This window comes from Lepisosteus oculatus, chromosome 2 (genome assembly GCF_040954835.1).
Source record: "Lepisosteus oculatus isolate fLepOcu1 chromosome 2, fLepOcu1.hap2, whole genome shotgun sequence".
In the NCBI taxonomy this organism is placed as follows: domain Eukaryota; kingdom Metazoa; phylum Chordata; class Actinopteri; order Semionotiformes; family Lepisosteidae; genus Lepisosteus; species Lepisosteus oculatus.
In genome coordinates this window covers 46,059,124-46,080,606 of record NC_090697.1, presented here as the reverse complement: position 1 = coordinate 46,080,606, position 21,483 = coordinate 46,059,124, and the positions used below count along the sequence as shown (strand labels likewise).

The window sequence follows — 21,483 nt, the reverse complement described above, 5'->3', positions numbered from 1 at the left end:
TGTCCTTTTTGGTAATTATTTTGTTTCCCTGTAAACAGGAAATCTGCAAATTCATTAGTTCAAGAACCAATAGAAAATAGAAAACTTAGTCTTAAATGATGAAGGTGGTAAAAAATTTTTTTGGTTGGTTTAATGCATTTTATAGCCGGAACAAATAAATATTGATTTTAGAGTAATGCATTACACTTTAAACGTTTTTTCAATGATTTCTTCATGAAGCTGTGTTTCAATAATTATGGAGTTTTACTTTGCTCCATAAAACTTGAGTTCCAAGCGATCCCAATCTTGCTAAATCGAAGAATGCTGTCGTCATTCATCACGCTGTGGGAGCAGAACAGCTGCCAGGAGATAAGTGCTACTCTAAGGATAGAAACAGAACACCGCCTTCCTCCATGACCTTTTCTTTACAATCTTCTCTGTTTCCATACTTCTCTGTTCAACTGGAGCGAAGTGTGCACGGCGCCAGGACTTCACAATACACTTGCACTGCAAGTTGCGCAGGAGGGGTCAGTCCTGCCATAGTCCTGACGGCCTTTATACCTCTCTGAGAGGCGGACAGGGAAATGAACAGGAATTGTCCAGCAGAGCGACACCAAGCGTGGAAAATGAGAGGATCGAAAGGGTGCTAGTTCAAACTTTTTTTCAATGGAAAAAAGCATTACAAAATCACAAACTGCACGGTAACCACGTGAATATCACCGCGTATCTTAGATTTTATTTTTTAAGAGAGTGAATTCCGTTTTATCTTAGTTTATGAGATGCATGATTTTTAATGATCGTACACATGGACATTTAATATATACTTTTGATATGTACAAAATCTATTTAATATATACCTTGCCTTTCATAAAGATTTCACAATATTGTAACGCAACCGGGACTCAGGCGGGCGCCCTTCCCGCAGTAGGTTGGCCCCGCACCATTGGGGGGTCGAACCCGGTACTCCCGCGTCGCTTAGCAGGGACCCAGCCCGATGAGCCAAAGAGGGATCTCTTTACATCTCAGTGGCTGTGGTCCTGCTATTACTGGGAAGGGCGGTGATGTCACCTGCTCTGGTAAGCCGGCTCTTACACAGTACCTGTCGGCCGTAAGCGTTACACTATGTTCCTGCAGTGTACATTTTTCTTTAAAAAGTTAATGTATTTAATCTGATATTCCACTTTCCGCTATTGAGGGTGAAAGAAGACTGAAGTTAAATCAAAGAATAAACCATTCTTTGCAGACTTACTGACTTTGTCAAGATAACTGGGGATTGTTGATGGACAGCAATTTTCAAGTGTTGTCAGAGATTTTCTATCAGATTCAAGTCAGGACTTTAACTTGGCCACTTAAGGTCCTTCAAACTTTTCTTGCCTTACCACTCTCTGTAGCTTTGGCCTTCTATATTTCCTATTGCTTCTCCAATGTAGTCACAATGTGTAGCGTAATATTCTGCCGGTCTGTATTCCAAATGCAATAATATAACAAACTTAAACAATGGCAAACAATTTAACCTATTTTAAAATGTTTGACGTCTGTCTTTAACTCTACTTTCTGTGGTTGCTGTGCTTCAATCAAAGAGACCAAATCACAGACTCAGTTGCAACCCCAGTCAGCAATCCATGTTTTCGACTGGCTGCGTTATGACATTACCTTGCACAGATAAAAATAAAAAATGGGTTATTTATATGATTTGGGAGTCACAGATTGCAACCCCTAAAATCAGGTGCTTTCTCTTGCTCTGTAGAAGACCCTTCTTCCCTTGCCACAGGTTCCATTCATCTGCCAGAATCACCGGTGCACCCACAGACAAGCAACAGACACTAGTATATTTAAGTGCCCTTAATATTTTCTAATATTTAACACTGTCTACTCAACACCCAGAGCACATTATTGCAAAAATCAAGGAACATGCATTCCAGACCAGTACAAGTACCCCATTGGGCTACGGTTACCCAAGAAATATCCCAAAATACTACAGTCCAGCAGTTCAGCCCTCTGTGTTGTTCCTTTGGTGGTTCTTAGGCTTGTTCGCCAATCCTGGCTGTCCAGAACAACAGGCCTTTGATCGGGGCAGGAAACACAGAGGATAAGACATGAAACTACAGTACATCAAGACTAGGGTGTCACTGGCCCATCAATGCAACTTAAAGTCACACAGCCTTTGGCTCCTGGGTCAATCACACCCATTCTCTGTGCTCTATGACACAGGCAGAGAGGCGATAGGGTACAAAATGCTCATCTTTAAAGTAGAGACCCATAGTAGAAGAACAAAACATGAGAACATTCTTTTACCTCCTGTTTCAGAGGAGTAAGATTTTGAAAACTGAAAAAAAAGGTTGCAGTGAGATTTCCCCCCCAGACAGTAGTAGGCTTTTAGCATACCGAAGTAGCAGTGCTAAATAAGGACATGTTAACAACTTCAGTGAACAAAGGCTTTAATTATGTTGTTCAGAACCCCACATAGTATTACGCTTCATTTATGGTTGGATGGCCCTGAAAACCCAACAAATCAATGGGTTCAACCTCTTGGTTGAACCTGTGCCTTCAGTGCTCTTTAATTTCAGGTAGGAGATAGTTTGTTTCTTTTCACATGTTGTAATTTTTTTTTGGCCTGCAGTCCCAGAATAGCTCACTTGATATTCAAACAGAGCCTCTACTAATCCCCGGTGGGTGGTTTCCGTTACTTATCTCTCGCTGTGCCACTGGAAGCGCAGCCAAACTCTGATTACTTGCTCCAGCATGACAGGATATGCTTGACAGCAAAACAAAGCCATCAGATGAGACAGCGCGTCTTGAGATCTGGCTTCCTTCTCCAGTGCTACACTCCTTGCACTCCCCGTACAGTTTACATTACAGCCCCACTATCGCAGTTGTCAGACCATTCATCCCTGTTGTCAGCGGTACGGCTGACTATTGTTTCAGTCTACATGAAATCTTCAAAGATGATTTCGGAGCTTTTAAAGAATTCAGCTACAGAATAATGATTTGAAAAGAGGGTTTGGAGCACAAACAAAAAATGCCTGGCAATGGAATTTAAACAATTATCTAGAAAGTTACTTTGAATTAAGGATCTGATTCATAAATGTCCCTAATCATTTGACGATAACGCAGTCCTTAGGCTATTTAATGTGTAAGTTGTATATGAGGATATTTTAGAGTGTGTCACAGTCTTTTTTAACATAATTCCTGAGATATGTTTTTATAATCTGTAGTATTAGATGGTATTTGTTGTCTTTGTTCTTGGATAACTGTGATGAAAAATTATAACTAGTTATAATTATAACGCTACACCATTTACAGTATATCATTTATCATTTATATTGTTTATGGAAGTAAATGTCTATCAGCAGACTCCAGCCTGTTACTGCTGCCAAAACATTAAAGAACCTCTGAACCCCCTTGAGTACTTTTCTTAAATTTTGAATTTAATATTGCATTGATATTTTATTATGGAAAACTTCATAACACCAGACTTTCCCTATGATCTAGTGTTCATTGTTAGCTAGAGAACATCAAATGCAGATCTCAATTATAATGCAAAGTTTAGATTTGGGAACTGGGTACATACTATATACTGTATGTAAACAAGAATCATGAGAGGTTTTAATTTACCTCACAACAGTAACTTAAGCACCTCAGACTGAAACTCTGTTAGGGGAACTGTCTTTTGATCACCTGTCTTGTGGTTCAGAATGTCTTCCCAGATACAGAAAACACACATTAGAGAACCATTAGGGCAATATAGATAAGAATATTGAGTCCAAAACAAAAATTTACAAGCTCACAAAGGAACTAGAAGAAATGAAGAAGAATTTAAAGAAGTAGAATGGGGAAAAGATTAGGAATCAATGGAGGTGAGGTGGCAACAGTTCAAAGACATTCTTGAATAGATTTGTCGTTTGAATAAATAAAGAAAAGGCTAGATAGAAAAAAAGAAAAGGCTGACCTAATTAGATACAAATAATATTCTGGTTATTGGAAAGAGGAGTTTGTATGCTCTCCACATGTTTGCATGGGTTTCCTCCAGGTGCTCCGGTTTCCAACCAACAGTACAAAGACATACTGGCAGGTTAATTAGCTTATGGGAAAATTGACCCTGGTGTGAGTTTGTGTGTTTGTGTGTGTGTTTCTGTGATGATGAACTGGTGTCCTGTCCAATGGGTATCTCGCATTGCCCCTTTTCCATGCCGAGCCTTGCTCTGGCCTGCCTGTGACCCTGTATTGGACGAAGTGGTTAGAAAATGGATGGATGGAACTGACTACATTCTTATCATCTCCCGGTTGTCCAGCTGGGACTGAGGTGTACAAATTAATACTCTGTGACGTCTTTCCCTTTAAGTATATTTAATGATGTTTGACAACCACGGGACTGGTATTCCCTGAGAAAACATGTAAACTATGGCCAAGTGATTTAGGACCCTTGCATCCATTTATTTTTAGAATTCAAAAACAAAAAAAAAATGTCTAGAAGATTCTGATAAATAATATAATGCATATATTTTAGTCTCTTAGGGAGTTTGTGCCTTTCGGTTTTGTATAAAGTTTTAAAAATCACGTTTAAAAAAATCACAAGCTTTCAGAGAAAGCTTCTTGTCTCAATTCCGAAATTGGTGGTTATATTGAGAAGCTGCTTCAAAGAAATTTTGTTATTCTATTGCATCCACAGTGCAGGAAAAATAATCTGGCCTCAAAATTTCAAAACAGTTTTAGCAATTCAATGAGTTGTTCACCTCGGATATGTTTACAGTGCACAGAAATTATTTAGTACATCTGGTTTTGATAAGCAAGGTATATTTAAAATTGGGTTTTTGCGGCAACTTTAGCTTAATAAAGGTTTAATACAGAAGGCTCCTCACCAGGAAATAGAATAGTTTATTTTATTTTGGCCTTTTTTTCTGGTTATTAGCACTTTATAATTAATTAATATAATTATATTAATATAATTAATTACTTTTATAATTAATAATCTTAATAAATAACTTAATAAACGTTATCGTAATTCCATATAATGTTTCAAGGATCAGAGGTCAAACATACGGTATGTGCATATAATAGTATGTTTTCAGTTAAAGTAATCCCATCCACATAAATCAGAGTTCTCTTTTTCTCATTGAATTCTTATTCTTATTCTTATTATTATATAAACAAGCTAGATGGGCCAAATGACCCCCTCTCATTTTGTAACAGTTTTTATGTTATGTGGCCAAGGGCATTGGCATTGCTGCAAGTATCAATTCTGTCACCATAGATTTGAGCATACTGTGCATGCTGAGTGTCAAAAAGAAGGAAAAAGACCCAAAGATTCCAGTGGTGTTGTCCATGACAAAATCAATTCAACCAGGCACAGGACTGAATCTCAAGAACCTAGTACTGTATATTGATTATCATGTAAAGGAAAAAAATGGGATTTGTCCTGTTTTGGAAGTGAATCAAAATTACTTAGAAAAATGCACCTGAACAAGAGAAATCATTGTTGCCTTTCCTAACCTTAACGAGATGTGTTCATTTATACTGTTTTGTGTATACATATTAATGTAAAGTTTTATATTTTGTGATTCCCTGTAGAGAAAAGAAAATAGTTCCTAAAAATCGAAAATTGATTCAAACAGCAGAATCAACCAGGCACCCTCTCTCTGCACTCCAAAACTATTTACTTATTCACGTTTGTAAACTTTTCAGGTTTTTTTTTCAGGAAACACAAGCTTTCGTTATCACTGAGAATGTTATCTGTGCCAAGTGTGTCAATGGCTATGAGTGGCCCAAGGTCTCCCATTGAAGGACCCTGCTCCTCCTAATATGTCTATCAAACATACTGTAGACACTGCTGGAATCATAGACTTCCCTAGTAAACAAGACATGCTGAGATCCTCGAACCAGGGCACCAATATGTCTGGCCTAAGCAAGGAACTCTTCTTCTTTTTCTTTTTCACAGCCTTAGTCCCAGACTGTCCTGGGGTCAGCTGCTTTGGTTGCTCTTCTCCCCTTGTCTCTGTCGAGCACATCTTCCTCACTCACTTCACATACCTCCATATCTTTTCTCACACAGTCTATCCATCTCTTTCTAGGCCTGCCTCTTCCCCTGTTACCTTCCACCTCAAATTCCATTACCCTTTTTGTTACTTCCTCAACGTCCCTCCTCATGATATGTCCATACCACCGTAACCTCGCCTCTCGCATCTTCTCAACCACATTCACCACCCTACATCGTCTACGAATTTCTTCATTTCTGATCTTATCCTTCATTGAAATCTGCAGAATCCATCTTAACATCCTCATTTCAGTTCTTCTCATCAAGTTCTCTTCCCTCTTTCCAACTGCCAAGCATTCAGCTCTATATAGTTGCAACCTGGTTTTGGCAAGATGGTTTTACGTCGGATGCCCTTCCTGACACAACCCTTTTAGTCGCCTCTTATGACAGGCAGGGATACCAGGAGGTATTCTGATCCCCCTCCCGAGGGAAGTCTGGCCTAAGCAAGGAACTGTCTGTCCTAATATAAAGTATGGAACCAAAGAGTCCATCCTTAATAAGGCTTACTGGGTTAGCTCCTTCACCACCTGCTTCTTGTGCGTTCTTATGGTTTCTCAGACCTTCATTATTAAATTTGTGGGTAGGTACCCCTCTGATTCTTTGGCTCGACGCCATCAAAACGGACACTGGCTTAGGCATAGAACAGCTGAAAGAGAAAGTCCAAGACCGGAAAGCGTGGTGAGAGATGGCCTATAGAATCGCCGAGAGTCGGATCCAACTGACCAGATAACATCATCATCACCCCTCTGATTGACAGTGGTCTGAGAATCGTGACCTGCAGGAAACAATATGAGGCTGCTTAATGCAAAATCCATAATTCTAGCATCACCAGATAAGGAAAAAAATCATTGCACCTTCACTTAGAACAGTTTAGATAACACATAACAATCCTATAAAGTCAGGCAGCGAATGGCTGCTGTGATAAGACTGCCTGATGAGGAAATAACTTGTTTACAAATAAAAAAAGAAAGGGTGGAACTTAGAGATACACCATTTTTGGATTTTAACACTGAGGCTTGAAATGCTTAAAAATCTAAGAAAGGATGTAAGAACCTAAGAAAGGATACAGTTGAGAGGATGCCATTTGGCCTATATTGTGTATAGAGATTTTTTTTCCCTTTAACTTAATCATTTATGACAATCCCCTTAGACCTTGAATCATTCAACCCGCTATTTCATGAACTCTTCCTAAGGCTGTAATAGATTTTCTGTGGTATGGTGTTCAAAACCGAACACAATACTATGAGTGAGGTCTTACTAAAGCATTGCAAAGCTTGAGCATAACCTCTCCGAAGAGTAATTCCACACTCTTCGCTATGTATCCAAGCATTCTGTTTGCTGTTTTAATTGCTTCCGCAGATTGTCTTAATGAAGATACAGAATCTGAACACCCTGATTTTTTTTAATGCTCAGCTTCCTACAGCACAGAATCACCCAGCCAATGTGTATAAAGCATGTTATTACTGCCAATGTGGATCAATTGTCAGCTTGACATGTCTTTTGTTCGAGTGCCTGTCCAGTCTATGCCTTCGGGTAAATCTTTCTGTAATTCACTTGATACTATGTCTATTTTTGGATTATTTAAATAGTTTGATAACTACACAATAGGAAATACGATACAGCACTGTTTTAGAGGTTATACCACTAAAAATCAAGTGCTGATTACTCTTCAGTGACTAGTTCTTGATCCACGTATTTATTACTCTTTCTTTCTAGAACGCAAAACTGGGTTTGGATATAGCCCTTTCTGAGCAAAATAAATATAAAGGTTTATTTTTCAATTATTACAAAACTATATTGCTTTGGGAGTGCTGGTTAATTTATTTTCTCTAGTTCATGTTATTGATATCAAAATTGTGGATGTTTTAGCTTAGTATTTTGTCAACATTACTTTATGTTGTGAAATAAACCAGATAAAATGCTACAGCTGTGTTTTTTTTACACTCAGTAAACGTAGTAGTCACGTTGCTTACTCCTCTTCAATACTCCTTTTACTTTATTAACGCGCTTAGTTATCTCATGTTAGGGAAATATTTGTATTATTAATTCACTCGATGAAAGCACACTAAAACACTGTTATTAAGAAAGGACAGACAATGCAATAAAAACAATGTAATTTGTATCGAACAATGCCAGTCATTAGCCAGTCTGCATGCATCTACTCCTATTGACTCGTTGGTTTTCAACACGAGATTATAAAACGCAATTATTGCAGACTGTAATCAGTGAACTGACTTTTTATAAGAGATTTAATCAAAAAGCTTGTCACAATAAACACTTAATGTAGCATGCTAGTTTCTTTCCCTTTCTAAATCCACGATGGTTGTCTCTTAACGTGACATCGTTTCTTCAGTATGATAGAGGTTGATTCTACGCTGCAAAGTAGTGTTTTCTTTTTTACTTTTTCTGCTCGGGATGAACCTCTACTTGTTCTTTGTAGTTTCCAAATCTAAATGCTTTCACCTCGGTTCAAACTACTGTCCTATAAATTCTACAACATCTACGTAGACTGACAGATTTATAATTTTCTTGTTCAGTTTTGTCCCACCTTTTTATGACTTGCCATTACATTTATAATTCTCTAGGGCGAGGTTAGAGCTCCTTAGCGAGAGCTTAAATAACATAGCTTCGGTTCTATAGATAAATGGATAACATCCCATCCCTCATTTATCTAAGCAGAACTTGGAAATTTCATCATACCTCTGCAATCTATTAAGCCGGTTTAAAACTTCTGTGGAACCTCTGTATCAGTTACACTAAAACCATTCAATATTGATAGAGCTCCTCTTATAACATGGGGTTTGGACATCTTTTATCGTTAAACCTTACATGAAATATTTATTTCGCACGTATCTCTTTTTCATCTTGTGCTATTAATCTAGTATTATCTTGTTAACAATTTGCTTAACATTTTTAACGTTCTTTAACTGTTCTAATACTGATTCTTTGTATTATATTTTACTCCACAGAAACATTCTATTCCATTTCTTTCTCCGTGATTCTAATGTCTTTTTTTCTGACTTGCCAGCAGCTAGGTACACTGTTTTTCTGTCCAGGGTCTTTTTTACGCAGCATGCAGAGTGCTGTTTTCCTTCCTTTCTTTTATCCTTAAAGTCTTCAATAAGCTGTTTAGGACATAGTTTCCTAATATGCCACTTATCCTATTTCACGAATGAATTTCCTTTGACCCTTTAATATTATAACAATCCTTCTGTGAATCTGAATTCACTTATTTCCAGTTCCCTCTCTGTGAACCCCGCCTTGTCTCTTCACAGTCTGCTTTTCTAAATTTATAAAACCTAATTTTAGACACCGCCTTAAGAGATTTAAAGTATGCCAATGGTTCCCATATCATGGTCACAAATTGCCCAGTTGTTCTGCTGCATCTGTTCCTTTATCCTGGTTGTTTCAAAAGACTAGCCCAATAAGAGCACCTATCCTAATGGGTGCCTTTACAAACTAGGTTAAGAACCAACTGAATCAATTTCAGATTCTGTATTTGCTATTGCAACATTCCAGTTTCTGTGTGGAAAATTGAAGTCCCCTCATAATGTTATGTTACCTTGGCTTCTTACATTCCATATCTCATTATACAGAAGAAAATGTGCATTAGAAAGTCTAAAACATATACTTACTGTTAAACACTTAAAATATATATTTTCCAGTTTACCTCGTACATATTCTAAACTGCCTGTATCCTCTTTTTGAGTTGTCTAGTAGGTTGTAGGTTATTTCTGACATATTGTCCCACCAGATCCCCCCTTTAATCCAACTTGTCTTCCTAAACAAATATACCTATTAATTAAAAACCCTTGTCTATGTTTCAGGTATTCCACTGATGTCAGTTACCTGTTAATATGGTATGCTATCTGGGAATGTATGAGGTTATTTCTGGAACCTAGTTCATTTTGTTTTATATTGTTTAAGTAATAAACTAGATTATGGACTTTAATGTTTTATTTGCTATCCAAAGACAAACCACACTAACATCTCTTCACTTTCTCTTTACAGGACTCTAACACACATTCTTCCATGGATTCTATTTCATTTCCATAAGCAAAACAGATTGACCATCTTACGTGTCCAGTGACGTCTCTAGCCCTGTAAATGCAAATACAAAGTCACAACTGACAAAAGTGCCCAAGTATAATTTCATAACAAGTAAAGGTTTATTACTTGCTGAAAGGTGAAGAAGAGAACACCTCTACACATTTGAAGAAGGCTCCGCATTTGAAATGTTGTGTTTCTTTTCTTTACCTTTCAGCATGGAATAAACCTTTACTTGTTATGAAATTAGTTTAACCTTTACCTATCCTTTGCAGCCTGCGCATGCTGATGCAGCTGCTTAAGGGAACATCTTCAAATATAATTTCACTAGGAATAACAACATCCAAGAATTGAGCAAAGTTTATGGAGTGTTTTAAATACAACAAAAATTTGCCGAAAGCCGCTAGGCTGAGGACAGACCTCCTGGCCAGAGGACAAGGAGGTTGAGACCCCTATGTGGAGTGAGGGAGACCAAGAGGCAGCTGCAGAGGTGGAGATGGGGTGGGGGTGGGATGGAAAATTATGTAAGTGAGGGAGAGAAGGCCATTATGTATAGTATTTCTAATGTTAAAGTGAGAAAATGACTTTAATATCGGTTTCAGCTGTCAACAATTTGTAATCAAGATTGATTACAAATTATTGACTGCTGAGACCGATTGAACCTAACTGTTTTTTATCCCTTCCAAACTTCATTTCACTATGAATAACAACACCTGGGAATTAGGTGCATTGAACAGTTTATGGAGTGTTGTTGTCAAAATAAAATGTGGTTTGGTCCATTTCAGAATCAGGGGGAGAGTAAAATGTGAGAGAAGTGTTCTGTGACGTACTGTATGGTTTGAACTGTAGGTTGTACTGGAAGTTAGAAAGATGGAGAAGAGCTGGTTTAAGGGTATTTGTATTGAATCTTATGTAAGCGAGGTAGGCTTCTGATGACCAGAGGCCAAGCTGCTTAATGAGATAGTCAGGAATGCCTTGATGAGCTGCTGGGGAAGCTTTATTCGGGAAGGAATTGCCAGGGAATTGTTCAGCAGCAGATACAGACCTTGTGAGAACATCAAGCAGGTGAAAGAAAATCACAGGAAAATTAAAGAAAGTACAGATTATTTATTTTTAGAAGCAGCAGTAACCATTGCCCATTTAATATTTCTAGTTTAATAATACTATGGCAGTCATACTTGCAGGCCTGGACCTCTGGAACACTAAGGCTCCCATTTTGGATGGGCTGTAGGAACATACTATAAAATCATAAGAAATAATAGAAATTAATGGAGGCCACTTCTGTTTAGTTTCTACTTGTGCCCTCTGGTTCGTGCTGCATTGCTTATTTGGATGAAGTTGTTGGGTTGCCTTTGTCAATGCCTTTGAAATTTTGAATACTTATATCTAATCCCATTGTAGTCTTCTCTGTTCAAGACTGAAAAGGTTCAGTTCCTTCAGCCTGGGAGTGTAGGACATTCCAATAAAACCCAGATTGTATTTTTGTTCCACCTCTCTGGACAGATTCCAGAGCAGCAATATTTTTTTTTCTGCAACGTGGCGACCAAAAATGTACACAAAATGAATAAATAAGACCTTGCTAGTGCATTATACACCTTTAATGGACAGAGAAGGAGTCACTCATATTGAACTAGTAATTATATACTTTTATTGTTCTTATATTTGAGAAAAACTTTCTTTTAAGTACTCTGCTACATAGTTATAGGAGTGAGAAATTGTTAAAATATTAGCTGTGCAAATCATCACATTAATTAAAGGTCTAAAATGCAAAAATGCTCATCTGATTATTGGGACAGGTGTACAATATCCTGTCATTACAATAGCAGTAAAGAACAGAACCATAGCTGTGCATTAAAGTAAACAATCATATAATTGCTTGGTAGCACGTTTTATTTCTTAATAGTACAAAGGGCAATTTCCTCTGCCCAGATAGAGAAACATCCTAATTTATGATGCATTGAAGCTATATTTGATAAAATAAATTACTGATTGCTGCTTTAAACAGACGTTCTCAGAGCTAATAAATATCACAGGTATACCTTCATTAACTAACACAGATGCAAAGCCATCCTTAGATATAATATCCTTGAAAATATAACTGTGCAACCTCCTCACCAATGACTTTATTATATTATTCTCTGCAGAAGGAAATGAAGTGTACTGGTTGCTTGAAGATAATTACCTTTTATGAAAGAGGATAATCTGTGAAGAAAACCGCAAGGAAATTAAAGTCAGTGGAACCTATGCAACACACCACACACACACAGAAAACCTGGCAGTTATTCAAACTAAAAAAATAGTCAAGGCAGAGAGAGGGAAACAGATTGTTTGATTATGGTGTGACAGGCATCACAGCAATAACTGCATAAGAAGAATCAGCAGTTGGTCATTAGGATCATGCTATCTGACAACCAGACTCCTCCTCATTTAAACATGTGCTGCCTTGCAGTGTGTGAGGGTCGTCTAGGAAACAGCAGCAAGAATACTCATGTCACTGGCATCAGTAACAAAGTCATTTCTGTTTTGGGGGAACATGTTAGTACCTCCTTAGTTTATCAAAGGCCCAACTAGCTAACCCAGGAATACTCTGCAGTTCTTTTACAGTTGTGGGCAGTGTATGCAAGATGTATTCCGTCTAAATAGAAAATGGAGAAAAAGGGAATATTTCATGCCAAGTGAATAAAGTGAGACTACTTGCCTGGGTATCCTAACAGAGTTACTATTTCACAGACACACCTGTGCATTTTGTCCTACTCAAGAGTCCAGGGTGACTTTTTTTATTACAGTACACAGTTTATAATTATACTTAATTATACACGTAATTATAATTATATAATTAATTATATGAACATACTTGGAGACACACATAGCTAAATCACTTTTTTAAACTCCTGCTATAAAGTGAGATTTTTATTCAATCACAAAAATGTCTTCTTTCAAAAAATGGTAGAGAATTAAAAATCACCAGTATTTTAAGTGCGATTTTCATGGAAAAAAATAAAACTGAGTTAATACCTCAAGCAACATTTCCACAACTCAGCTTTATGAACAACGCAAACCACACTCGCATCAACCATTTTAACTTCCAATCCTGTGAATTTAAAAGATTCCCCGCCTATCAGAAGTTTGTTACTTATGACTGGATTAACTGTACGTCTGTCAAAAGACTGATCACAGCCTTCAGAGCCCAAGTATGTTTTGCTCGTCTATTGGCCAGGCAGCCACTGCTGTAACTTTTCATTGGCAGGGTCATCATCGCTCAAAGCCCGCCCTCCCTGTCCAAGTCTGTCTAGGAAACCAGTTTCCTGATGAATCTCATTGGATGAATATGAGGAGGGAGGAGGGGTTTCTTCGTCTACCACTTTTCATTGGAGAGAATGCCAGTCTGTCATCTACGACTCGTGTGACGAAAGAAGCTGATATGCTGCTATTGGCTGGACCCTGTTTATGGTTGCGCGAGTTGGGGGGGGGGATACAGACTGGGTACATTGTAGCATTTTATAGTTATGAAATTTTATTTTGTTTGCAGTAAGGGTTGAAAGGAAGCAGGAAGTCTCGTAACAATAAAGCCGAACAGAAAGTTTCTATGAAAGCGCCCGTGCCTTTGTAGGTGTTGCTGCAGAGACGGACGCCTGTCTGTGCGAGAATGGTGGGGCTGGAGCCGCGGCTGCTGAGATAGCTGGAGTCCGCCCGGCTGCCTTCCTGCAGCGCGTCAGTGCCAACAAACAGCTGCGAGTCGGCGAGCAGAACAGACCCACTCGGCATTTTTATAGAGAAAAACTGGATGCATTTCTACAGGAGGAGAACATTGTCTTTTTGACTTCACCGATCATCTTAAAGTTTATTTTTTTCATTTTTGCGGTTGCCATTCACAGTTTTAAACGAACTGGTTTATTTTTTTCTTAAACTTATTTACCATCAATTTATTAATTTTAAAGCTGAACTTCAGCGACCTGTAGATTGTCCATTTAACGCGAATAATGCTCCGGGGTTTGGACTTGCTGTGTACATTTTATGATTCAAAGAAGGAAAGGTCACTGATATAAACCTGGACTGATAAGGTTTAATTATCCGGTTCTGTCAAGAGTTTGGTGCGTTTTCTTGCCGTGGAAAGCTAACCCTGCGTTTATAAAATTACGTTATTAAATAAGATGTTCTTAATGGGACATTCCGGTCAAGGATTAAGCAACGGATGGTTTTAATATTTCATTTTAGGAAGTATTCTTCTCTCTTCAACATCGGAGCGGACTTTTAAGTTTTGTGCTCCCTCATCGAGCGGAAGACTGTTGAAGTGGTAACCTTGAAGTGGATACAATATTGAGCGCAACTGCAACAGCATCAACATGTCGGCTATCTCTGCGGCGGAGAAAGTAGATGGGTTCACTAGGAAATCGATGAGAAAAGCCCAGAAACAGAAGCGATCGCAGGGATCGTCCCAGTTCCGAACCCAGAGCAGCTTCATTGAGCTCTCGCCTCTGCCTCAGCTCAAAGGTAAGAGGATAGAAGCGCCTGAAATAGCCTCTGCGCTGAAGCAGGGGTCGCTTGACGCCGCATCCCGATTTAATACTTGAAAGAGTGGCTTAGTGCAAGCAGTGAGCCAAATTGTCTAGCCCATTCCTAGCAGCCAAGCCTAGGAGAACTGCAGCTACAAAAATACGTGCGGCTTACGGTTCTCCGATATGGACATTTTAGGCAATGAATCCTTCATGAAAACCACAGAGTATGTCTAGATTAAGCTACTTTTATGATGTACATTTGTAAAAGTAAGCACGCAATATGAAGTTAACGGGAAATTAAACATCTGTAGTACAATTATCGAGCTGAAGGCTCGGTATCTGAATTACATTTTGCCCAAGGTAGCGATAGTCTTAGCTACTGTTTTCGTTTTCGTTTTTGGTCGATTTGCTGTCTTGTTGATATTCTATTAAAATGAGCCTTAATTTATCCTTCAATCTGTGCTTTGGGGTGACCGATTCTTTTTATTTGGAAAACGTGCATTGTCGTTTACCGTGTTATTTAAAACGTTCAACAATTGGACTTGTCAGGTTGGCTGCGCGAGTCTAGTTGCTGTACAGTATTTTCTTGCAGGAATACAGTACTCGGCACCTATTTACAGCTCAGCTCTTCCTGTGAAGTAGATAATCTCTCCTAACACGACTAGTCCAGTGACATGCTCTACATTGTTTTACGTAACTGTGATTTCAAAGGCAATCACTGAACTAGGAATTTATATTTTTATCTCCCAGTGGAGTAGTCAATTCATTTTATTAGCCAAAAGTAAAATATGAAAGCTTCAATTATTATTATAGTGGTCCGGGGCTTCTCATACAGAGCATTTTGCTTTACTGTCCATAAACAAAATTCACCCTGTCTAAATCGGTTTTCCCAGAATGTTTCTTCGAATGCATGATGTAGTTTTTAACATATTGCAAGTAATGTGTCACTATAATTTAGCTTTCTTGCAAAAGAGCGCGTTTGAAGTTTGAAGCATACTTAGTTACAGTAAGATGTAGGGTGAGTCAGGAAATGCATTTCAGGGATGAGCACGGACCTACAAGATTATATCACTGGTAAAAGGTGTTTGTTGGTACAAAATTAGCATCTTTCTACAGTAATGTATAAAATCACGTTCAAGATAAGTGAGCGTTAATGAAGGATAGGATTGCTTTGTAGATTTCTCTTTATCAGGTGTGTGTTCATGATTCTTACTCATTAAATATAAAGCATTGGTTTTTAAAAAATCTCAGTTTGGGAAGTTTAAATGTGGGCTACAGTTTTGCATCTTTTACTATTGCCTTTGTGTTAGTGTTTTTTAGTGGAAGCTGCGAAACAAATGGGAAATGTAATGTTTATTATTGGATGGGATTGGGGGGAGATGATAGCTGTCCAAAATGTGTTGATCTGAGACAACACCTCTGCTAAGAAATCAAAATAAAAACAACCAGATGTTCTCTGACACTTTAAAAGTAAATTGAAATACTGATATTTTCCTCCTGTGTCGTTCTACACCAGTGAAGTTGGCCTTTTAAGTAAACAAGTATGTATTTACATCATCATAATAATGTCCTGTTTGTTATTTTATTCTTTTAACAATACTGTTTTATATGTTGTTTATAATAAAGATTGTGTGTGGTGTGGGGACTAATTGGTTATCTATAGCTAGTTGAGAAATGTCATAGTTAATCAAAACCAAACTGGAAACCAATAACATCCTTGTCTTCTCTAGGTTTTGAAAATCGATTGGCTTCCTTTGTCATATTTCTGTTCAGGTTTTCTCTCATATGAGGTTTCTCCTGCCTGCATCTCAGGCCTGCCTACAGATCCAGCCTGTTAGGTTCTGCATGATATGTAGGCCTACTACAGTGGTGACAGGTGTGACTGGCTGTATGAGCACACATACGAACTGATAAAATATACTGGTTTAGACAGATTTGGAGAGAGAGTGAAACCATGACAGCAAATAGGGTCCAGTATGACTGTGGTTTTATTTTTGGATATTTTTCTGGTACCTGTGCGTGTCAACCTTCGGTCAAGAACATTTGCACATGGTAAATTAAGTTGCAGTCAAGTGCATTTTTCCAAGCTAAACAAATTGCGAGGATGCCTGGCAACCTTTGCCATAAAGGTCTGGTAACAGGATTGATTGGATTTTGGTTTAGCCGACCCTGTCAGAGCGACAAAGAAACAAATAATTAAACTGATGCGAACAGTGCTTGGATTAGGGCAGAGCGACTATTTGAAAAGAGTTTGACATTAAGTAGTGAAGTCAGATGGTGAGAATTCTGTCCCTGCTCTTCATCAAACTGTGATTACTATTATTATTTATCGGAAGGTTTAATCTTTAATAGTACTTTGTGGTCATACTATTGATTATGCAATGTAGTAGGTGTACTATACTTGAAAAAATTGAAGTTTCATCTAGATTTTTATCATTTGCATTCTGCAAACTGTGAGCTTTGGGCTTTTAAATGTCGGCTTTATATAGCTGAATAACAATTGTAAAATATATTTTTATAGTTAGTATCCAGGTACAGGGCAGAAAATGTATGAAAAAGCAATGTATTGTAGAACCAAGATAGCATTTAATACAGAAGCTATTTGATGAAAGGGAAATGATCTGTGATTCTCACAATGTTGTACAATGTATATAAAATCAGTTTTTTGTAGTATAGTTCCATGGAAACAGTTCCAAAATGTGTGCTAAAATGAAATGTAGTCATAAAGTTTGCTGTGCCATTCAGTGACACAATCGTAAATAATCTTTAAGATTTGGAATATATTTTAATTTACCCTGTCTTTGCAGGGAGAAACTCAAAGTGGAGTGGTAAAATTTGGGGATATAAAGATCTGTAATTACACCAAGTTAACAATTGATTCAGTTATTGGAGTTCCTTGTTTGCAGCTGCTGTAAATCCTGCATAATCATAATCACTGACTGCAACTGCAGTGCTCTGGGATTCAGACAGAATGAAGCTTTTGATGTTTTTTCACAATTAGTTTTGTGCTTTACAGCACCTAAATGCTATAGTTTGCAACCATGTTAGCACTGCTGTGTTTGGCATTGAAGGAAAATGGTTACTTTCACATGGGTTCGTGCTTCTGGCTTAGTGTATTTGTCATGTGAAGCACTTTGGGTTGCTAAAACAAAATTAGTTTGAATTGCATTAACTAATAGCTGTTTAACTTTGATATTCACCTGCAAATTTTGGTAGATTGCTCTGTGACACATTTGGCTGCTGCTACCTAGGTTTTGTTTCATTCTTGATAAAGGAAAGACTAAGAGAAAAGTTCATTTTGTTTTGTATTTACAAATGCAACTAGACTGCATATACATATGCATTTTTTTGCCACACAAAATCGTATGTGTGACAATGTGATTCCATCCATCTTGTAACCTGTTTATCCAGTTCAGTGTCGCTGGGGAGCTATCCAGGCAAGCATGGGGTGCAAGGCAGGATACACCCCGGACAGGACACCAACAGACACAAACACATACACACTTGTACCAGGGCCAGTTTTACCAGAAGCCAGTTAACCTACCAGTTGAGTAAACCAGAGCACCCAGAGAAAACTCACGCAAACGGAGGGAAAACATACAAACTCCATAGCACCCGTGGAATTGAACCCAAGGCCCCAGGGCTGCAAGGCAGAAATGCTCACCACTGTGTCACTGTGCCACCCCTGAGGTGTAGTAATGTAACAGAAATACATGGTTGCTTTTCAAACATAAGTAACTATTAAATATTTATTTTGACTAATGGGAAAACAAACAACTTTTAGTCCTTTATTTTCCACTGCAAATTTTTAAAGTAAAAAAAGTCTCGCATCTCTGTTTTGCTATTGCTCTTATTTAATCTTTCTGCAGACTGTAACTGAACATTATGGACTGACTAATTTGAGAAGTGTCCACATGAGGTTGGAGAAAATAAAGAATCGTAGTTAGTAGCCCATCATATCTTTGGACACTGTGCAGTAAGGATCATATGCATTTCCTTTAATTTGCAGGCTGGTTTTATTTACCTGGTAATCAAGGCTGTCCACTCTTTGTAACATGTCTCTTGTCTTTTGTTTGTCTTTGCAGAGCAGTTCATGTGCTGCGATAAAATCTTTCATTGTTACAAGGCAAATGTCTTATCATAAAGCAGTCACATAATTGTAAGATGCCTAGCGGATTTTAATGCAGATATTTATTTCCTTATGTTAAATGCAGCTGGCAGACTTCAGTTCACTGATATGGATTTGCATTTACTGCAAGAGAACTGACCCAGTTTTGAACTCTAATGTTTATGGAAGATGTCTTGTGAAGTTTAAGTGCCATACTAACTGTATTATATGTAGTACATTTGGTCAGTTGTTGGAGAGAAAATTGAACTAGCGTAAGTCTAACATGGCTGGGTTTTAATTGAATTGTACATTTCCTGTAGTGCCTGCAAGAGGACAATGGAGTTAGTTACACTCCAGGTGTAACTACAAAATTACTAGAGAAACATAAAACTAGACATTGTTTTATCTTTTCTTGTTTTTTTTTTTACTTACCGACAACCATTAAAATGAGACATGGGCATATACTATAGATCAAATACCACTTTTAAAGGTTCCACAAGACGTATATTCAAATTACATTGAACCAAACCCACTTCTAGAAACCATGTCCTAATTCTGAAAAAATACAATATAATACAGCTGTCAATAATTGTCCAGATTCACACCAAGCAAAAGCAAAGAGATTTGCTGCAAAATAAATTAAAACCAAAAATCAGTTATAACATCATAAATGTTACATTACTGCATTAAAACCATCTTGTAGTACATTGTATGAATGGGATCAAACTTCATTGTTTATACTTGGTAATATTGTATAGTATTACTATTTAATTTTGTACAGTTGTAGAATACAGTCAGTGAAGCTGTGACATTATATATATATATTTTAGACCTGACATTTTTCAATCTCTTTTAAAACCAAACAGGATGGTTTTGCTGCCATAGGATCTTGATGTTTTCACAGATAAGATAGCCTAATGAGGATTCTTTGTGTTGTGTTCACATATTAATATGAATAAATAAAGCTCATGAACTCAAATGAACTTTCAGTAGCAGCCTTAAAAGGGTACTGCAGTCCCAACTGCTTACTAGTCACTGTCATGATTAAAGTAATGGGATGTACGAGTGAGTAGGTACAGGTTGTGCAGCAGGCATTTCACTGCAGAATCACTGTCCCAATGTGATCTGAATGCAGAGTTAACAAGTGAGTAGTAGCTGTTGACAAAACCATCTCGAAAGCCGAGAGCAATATTTCTATTGGATTGAAAAGAGATGTATTCACAAGCCTGCTTGTAAAGGGCCTTTTCGTGTCGCCAGAAGTTATTTTGCCTCATTCTAAATCATAGACAATGCCGACAATATGGAACTGCACATATCTGGAAATCTAGTCTGTTTTGTGATGTAAATTGGAGGTTTTACATGCTACTGTGTACATTTAACTTTCCTTGTGGTTTGAAATGCAATCATCAATGCCAGTTCTTTCTAACCTTGAAATACAAAAATAGCTTTGCAGTTCCCCTTTAAAAGAAATAGACCACAAGAGATGTGTGATTTCATTATGATATACAGTATGGTCCAAAACAAGAAGAAATTAAAATAACAAAGCTGCCTATACCACAGAAACAACAGATTTGCCCCCAAAATATAGGATGCAGTAAAAAAAAAACTTTGAGATTTCTAAACAGACAAGCATTTGAATGATATGCTCAGCTTGTTTTGGGGACAGTGATTAATGAATTATCAGAAAGTGCTTCCTTGCAGGAAAACATTTACTCAACTACTGCATAAAAATGCTGGGTGTTTTGTTGTTGAACAATAAACTGAGTCCTTTTGGATGGACTTTGTCTCTTATCTTGACATGTCCTGCCAGGACTATTGCTTTAGTAATTAGATATGAGACCAGAGTTGCAGTGTGAGGTTTATTTGATCATTTATAGAAATACTTAAGAAATGGTTTACATTAAAGTTCTTCTTGGTTGTTATAAGCAGAGACAGTTAAGTGTGATGTAGGGTATTTTTGGGTTATCAAGAAAATGTGCTTGAAAGAGGAAATTAATAAGTTTAAATGTATTTTTAATGCACAACCTTATGCTGACAAGGTTTTTTTAAACAAGGTAGTTGATTACTATTGCAGGGTCTTGAACTTGAATTTTGAACTTTTATTGCCATATGTAACCAGTGCAGGTACTGGTACAATGGAATTCTTACAGAATGTCTCTCGATTGTTTAAAAAAGGTGTAATACACAAAGTGCAGACAGTGCATCAAGACAATATACAAACAAAAAGTAGGCAATGTACAAGTAAACTGTAACTGGTGCACTGTTTGTATTGTTTCTAGCAGATAAAGAATCAAGGCAAAGCAGACAAAATGGAAAATCACTTCACATACCATTTACCAGTGAAGGAGTTAGCCCACTGCCTTTATTTTCCTTTTTGTTTTATTACTCAATGTAATGTTTTTTTTTTTAAGAGAGGCATTTCAGTGATGTACAGGACAGGAAACATGTCTCAAATTTGGTTGGGAACAGAAAGAAAGTTGAAATTCTTGAACCTCTTCTCTCCTTTTCTCTTTTCATAAAGAGCCAACACAATTTTCCTCTCAGAAACTTTCTCTTCAGAAAAAGTTTAAAAGGCTCAGTTAGGGAAAACCATTTAATGATAGAGAGACCGTTATAAGAATTGTGCGTATCTATATGGGTCTTGCTGAGATATCTACCTCTTCTGTAAACTGAGCACTTTGAGCACTTTGCGAGTTGAAAACTACAAGAAGACCAAGGTAGACTGAAAACCACGGTAATAAATGCTGACCTTCTTTAGCTCTGCTCCACTTCTATGCTGTAAACTTTTGTCATAAGAGTTCGCAGTATCATGATTTGGGAAA

General features: G+C 37.6%; 1 protein-coding gene across 1 annotated transcript in view; it reads left to right on the top strand.

The window, feature by feature from the left end:
- Nucleotides 1–13,500: 13,500 nt before the first annotated feature.
- ppp2r5a (protein phosphatase 2, regulatory subunit B', alpha isoform) overlaps nucleotides 13,501–21,483 on the top strand; it is a 109,500-nt gene continuing 101,517 nt past the window's right edge. The window contains exon 1 of the mRNA XM_006625914.3: nucleotides 13,501–14,548. Coding sequence (XP_006625977.1) covers nucleotides 14,401–14,548 — 148 coding nt within the window. The 5' untranslated portion in view covers nucleotides 13,501–14,400. The remainder of the gene's footprint in view (nucleotides 14,549–21,483) is intronic.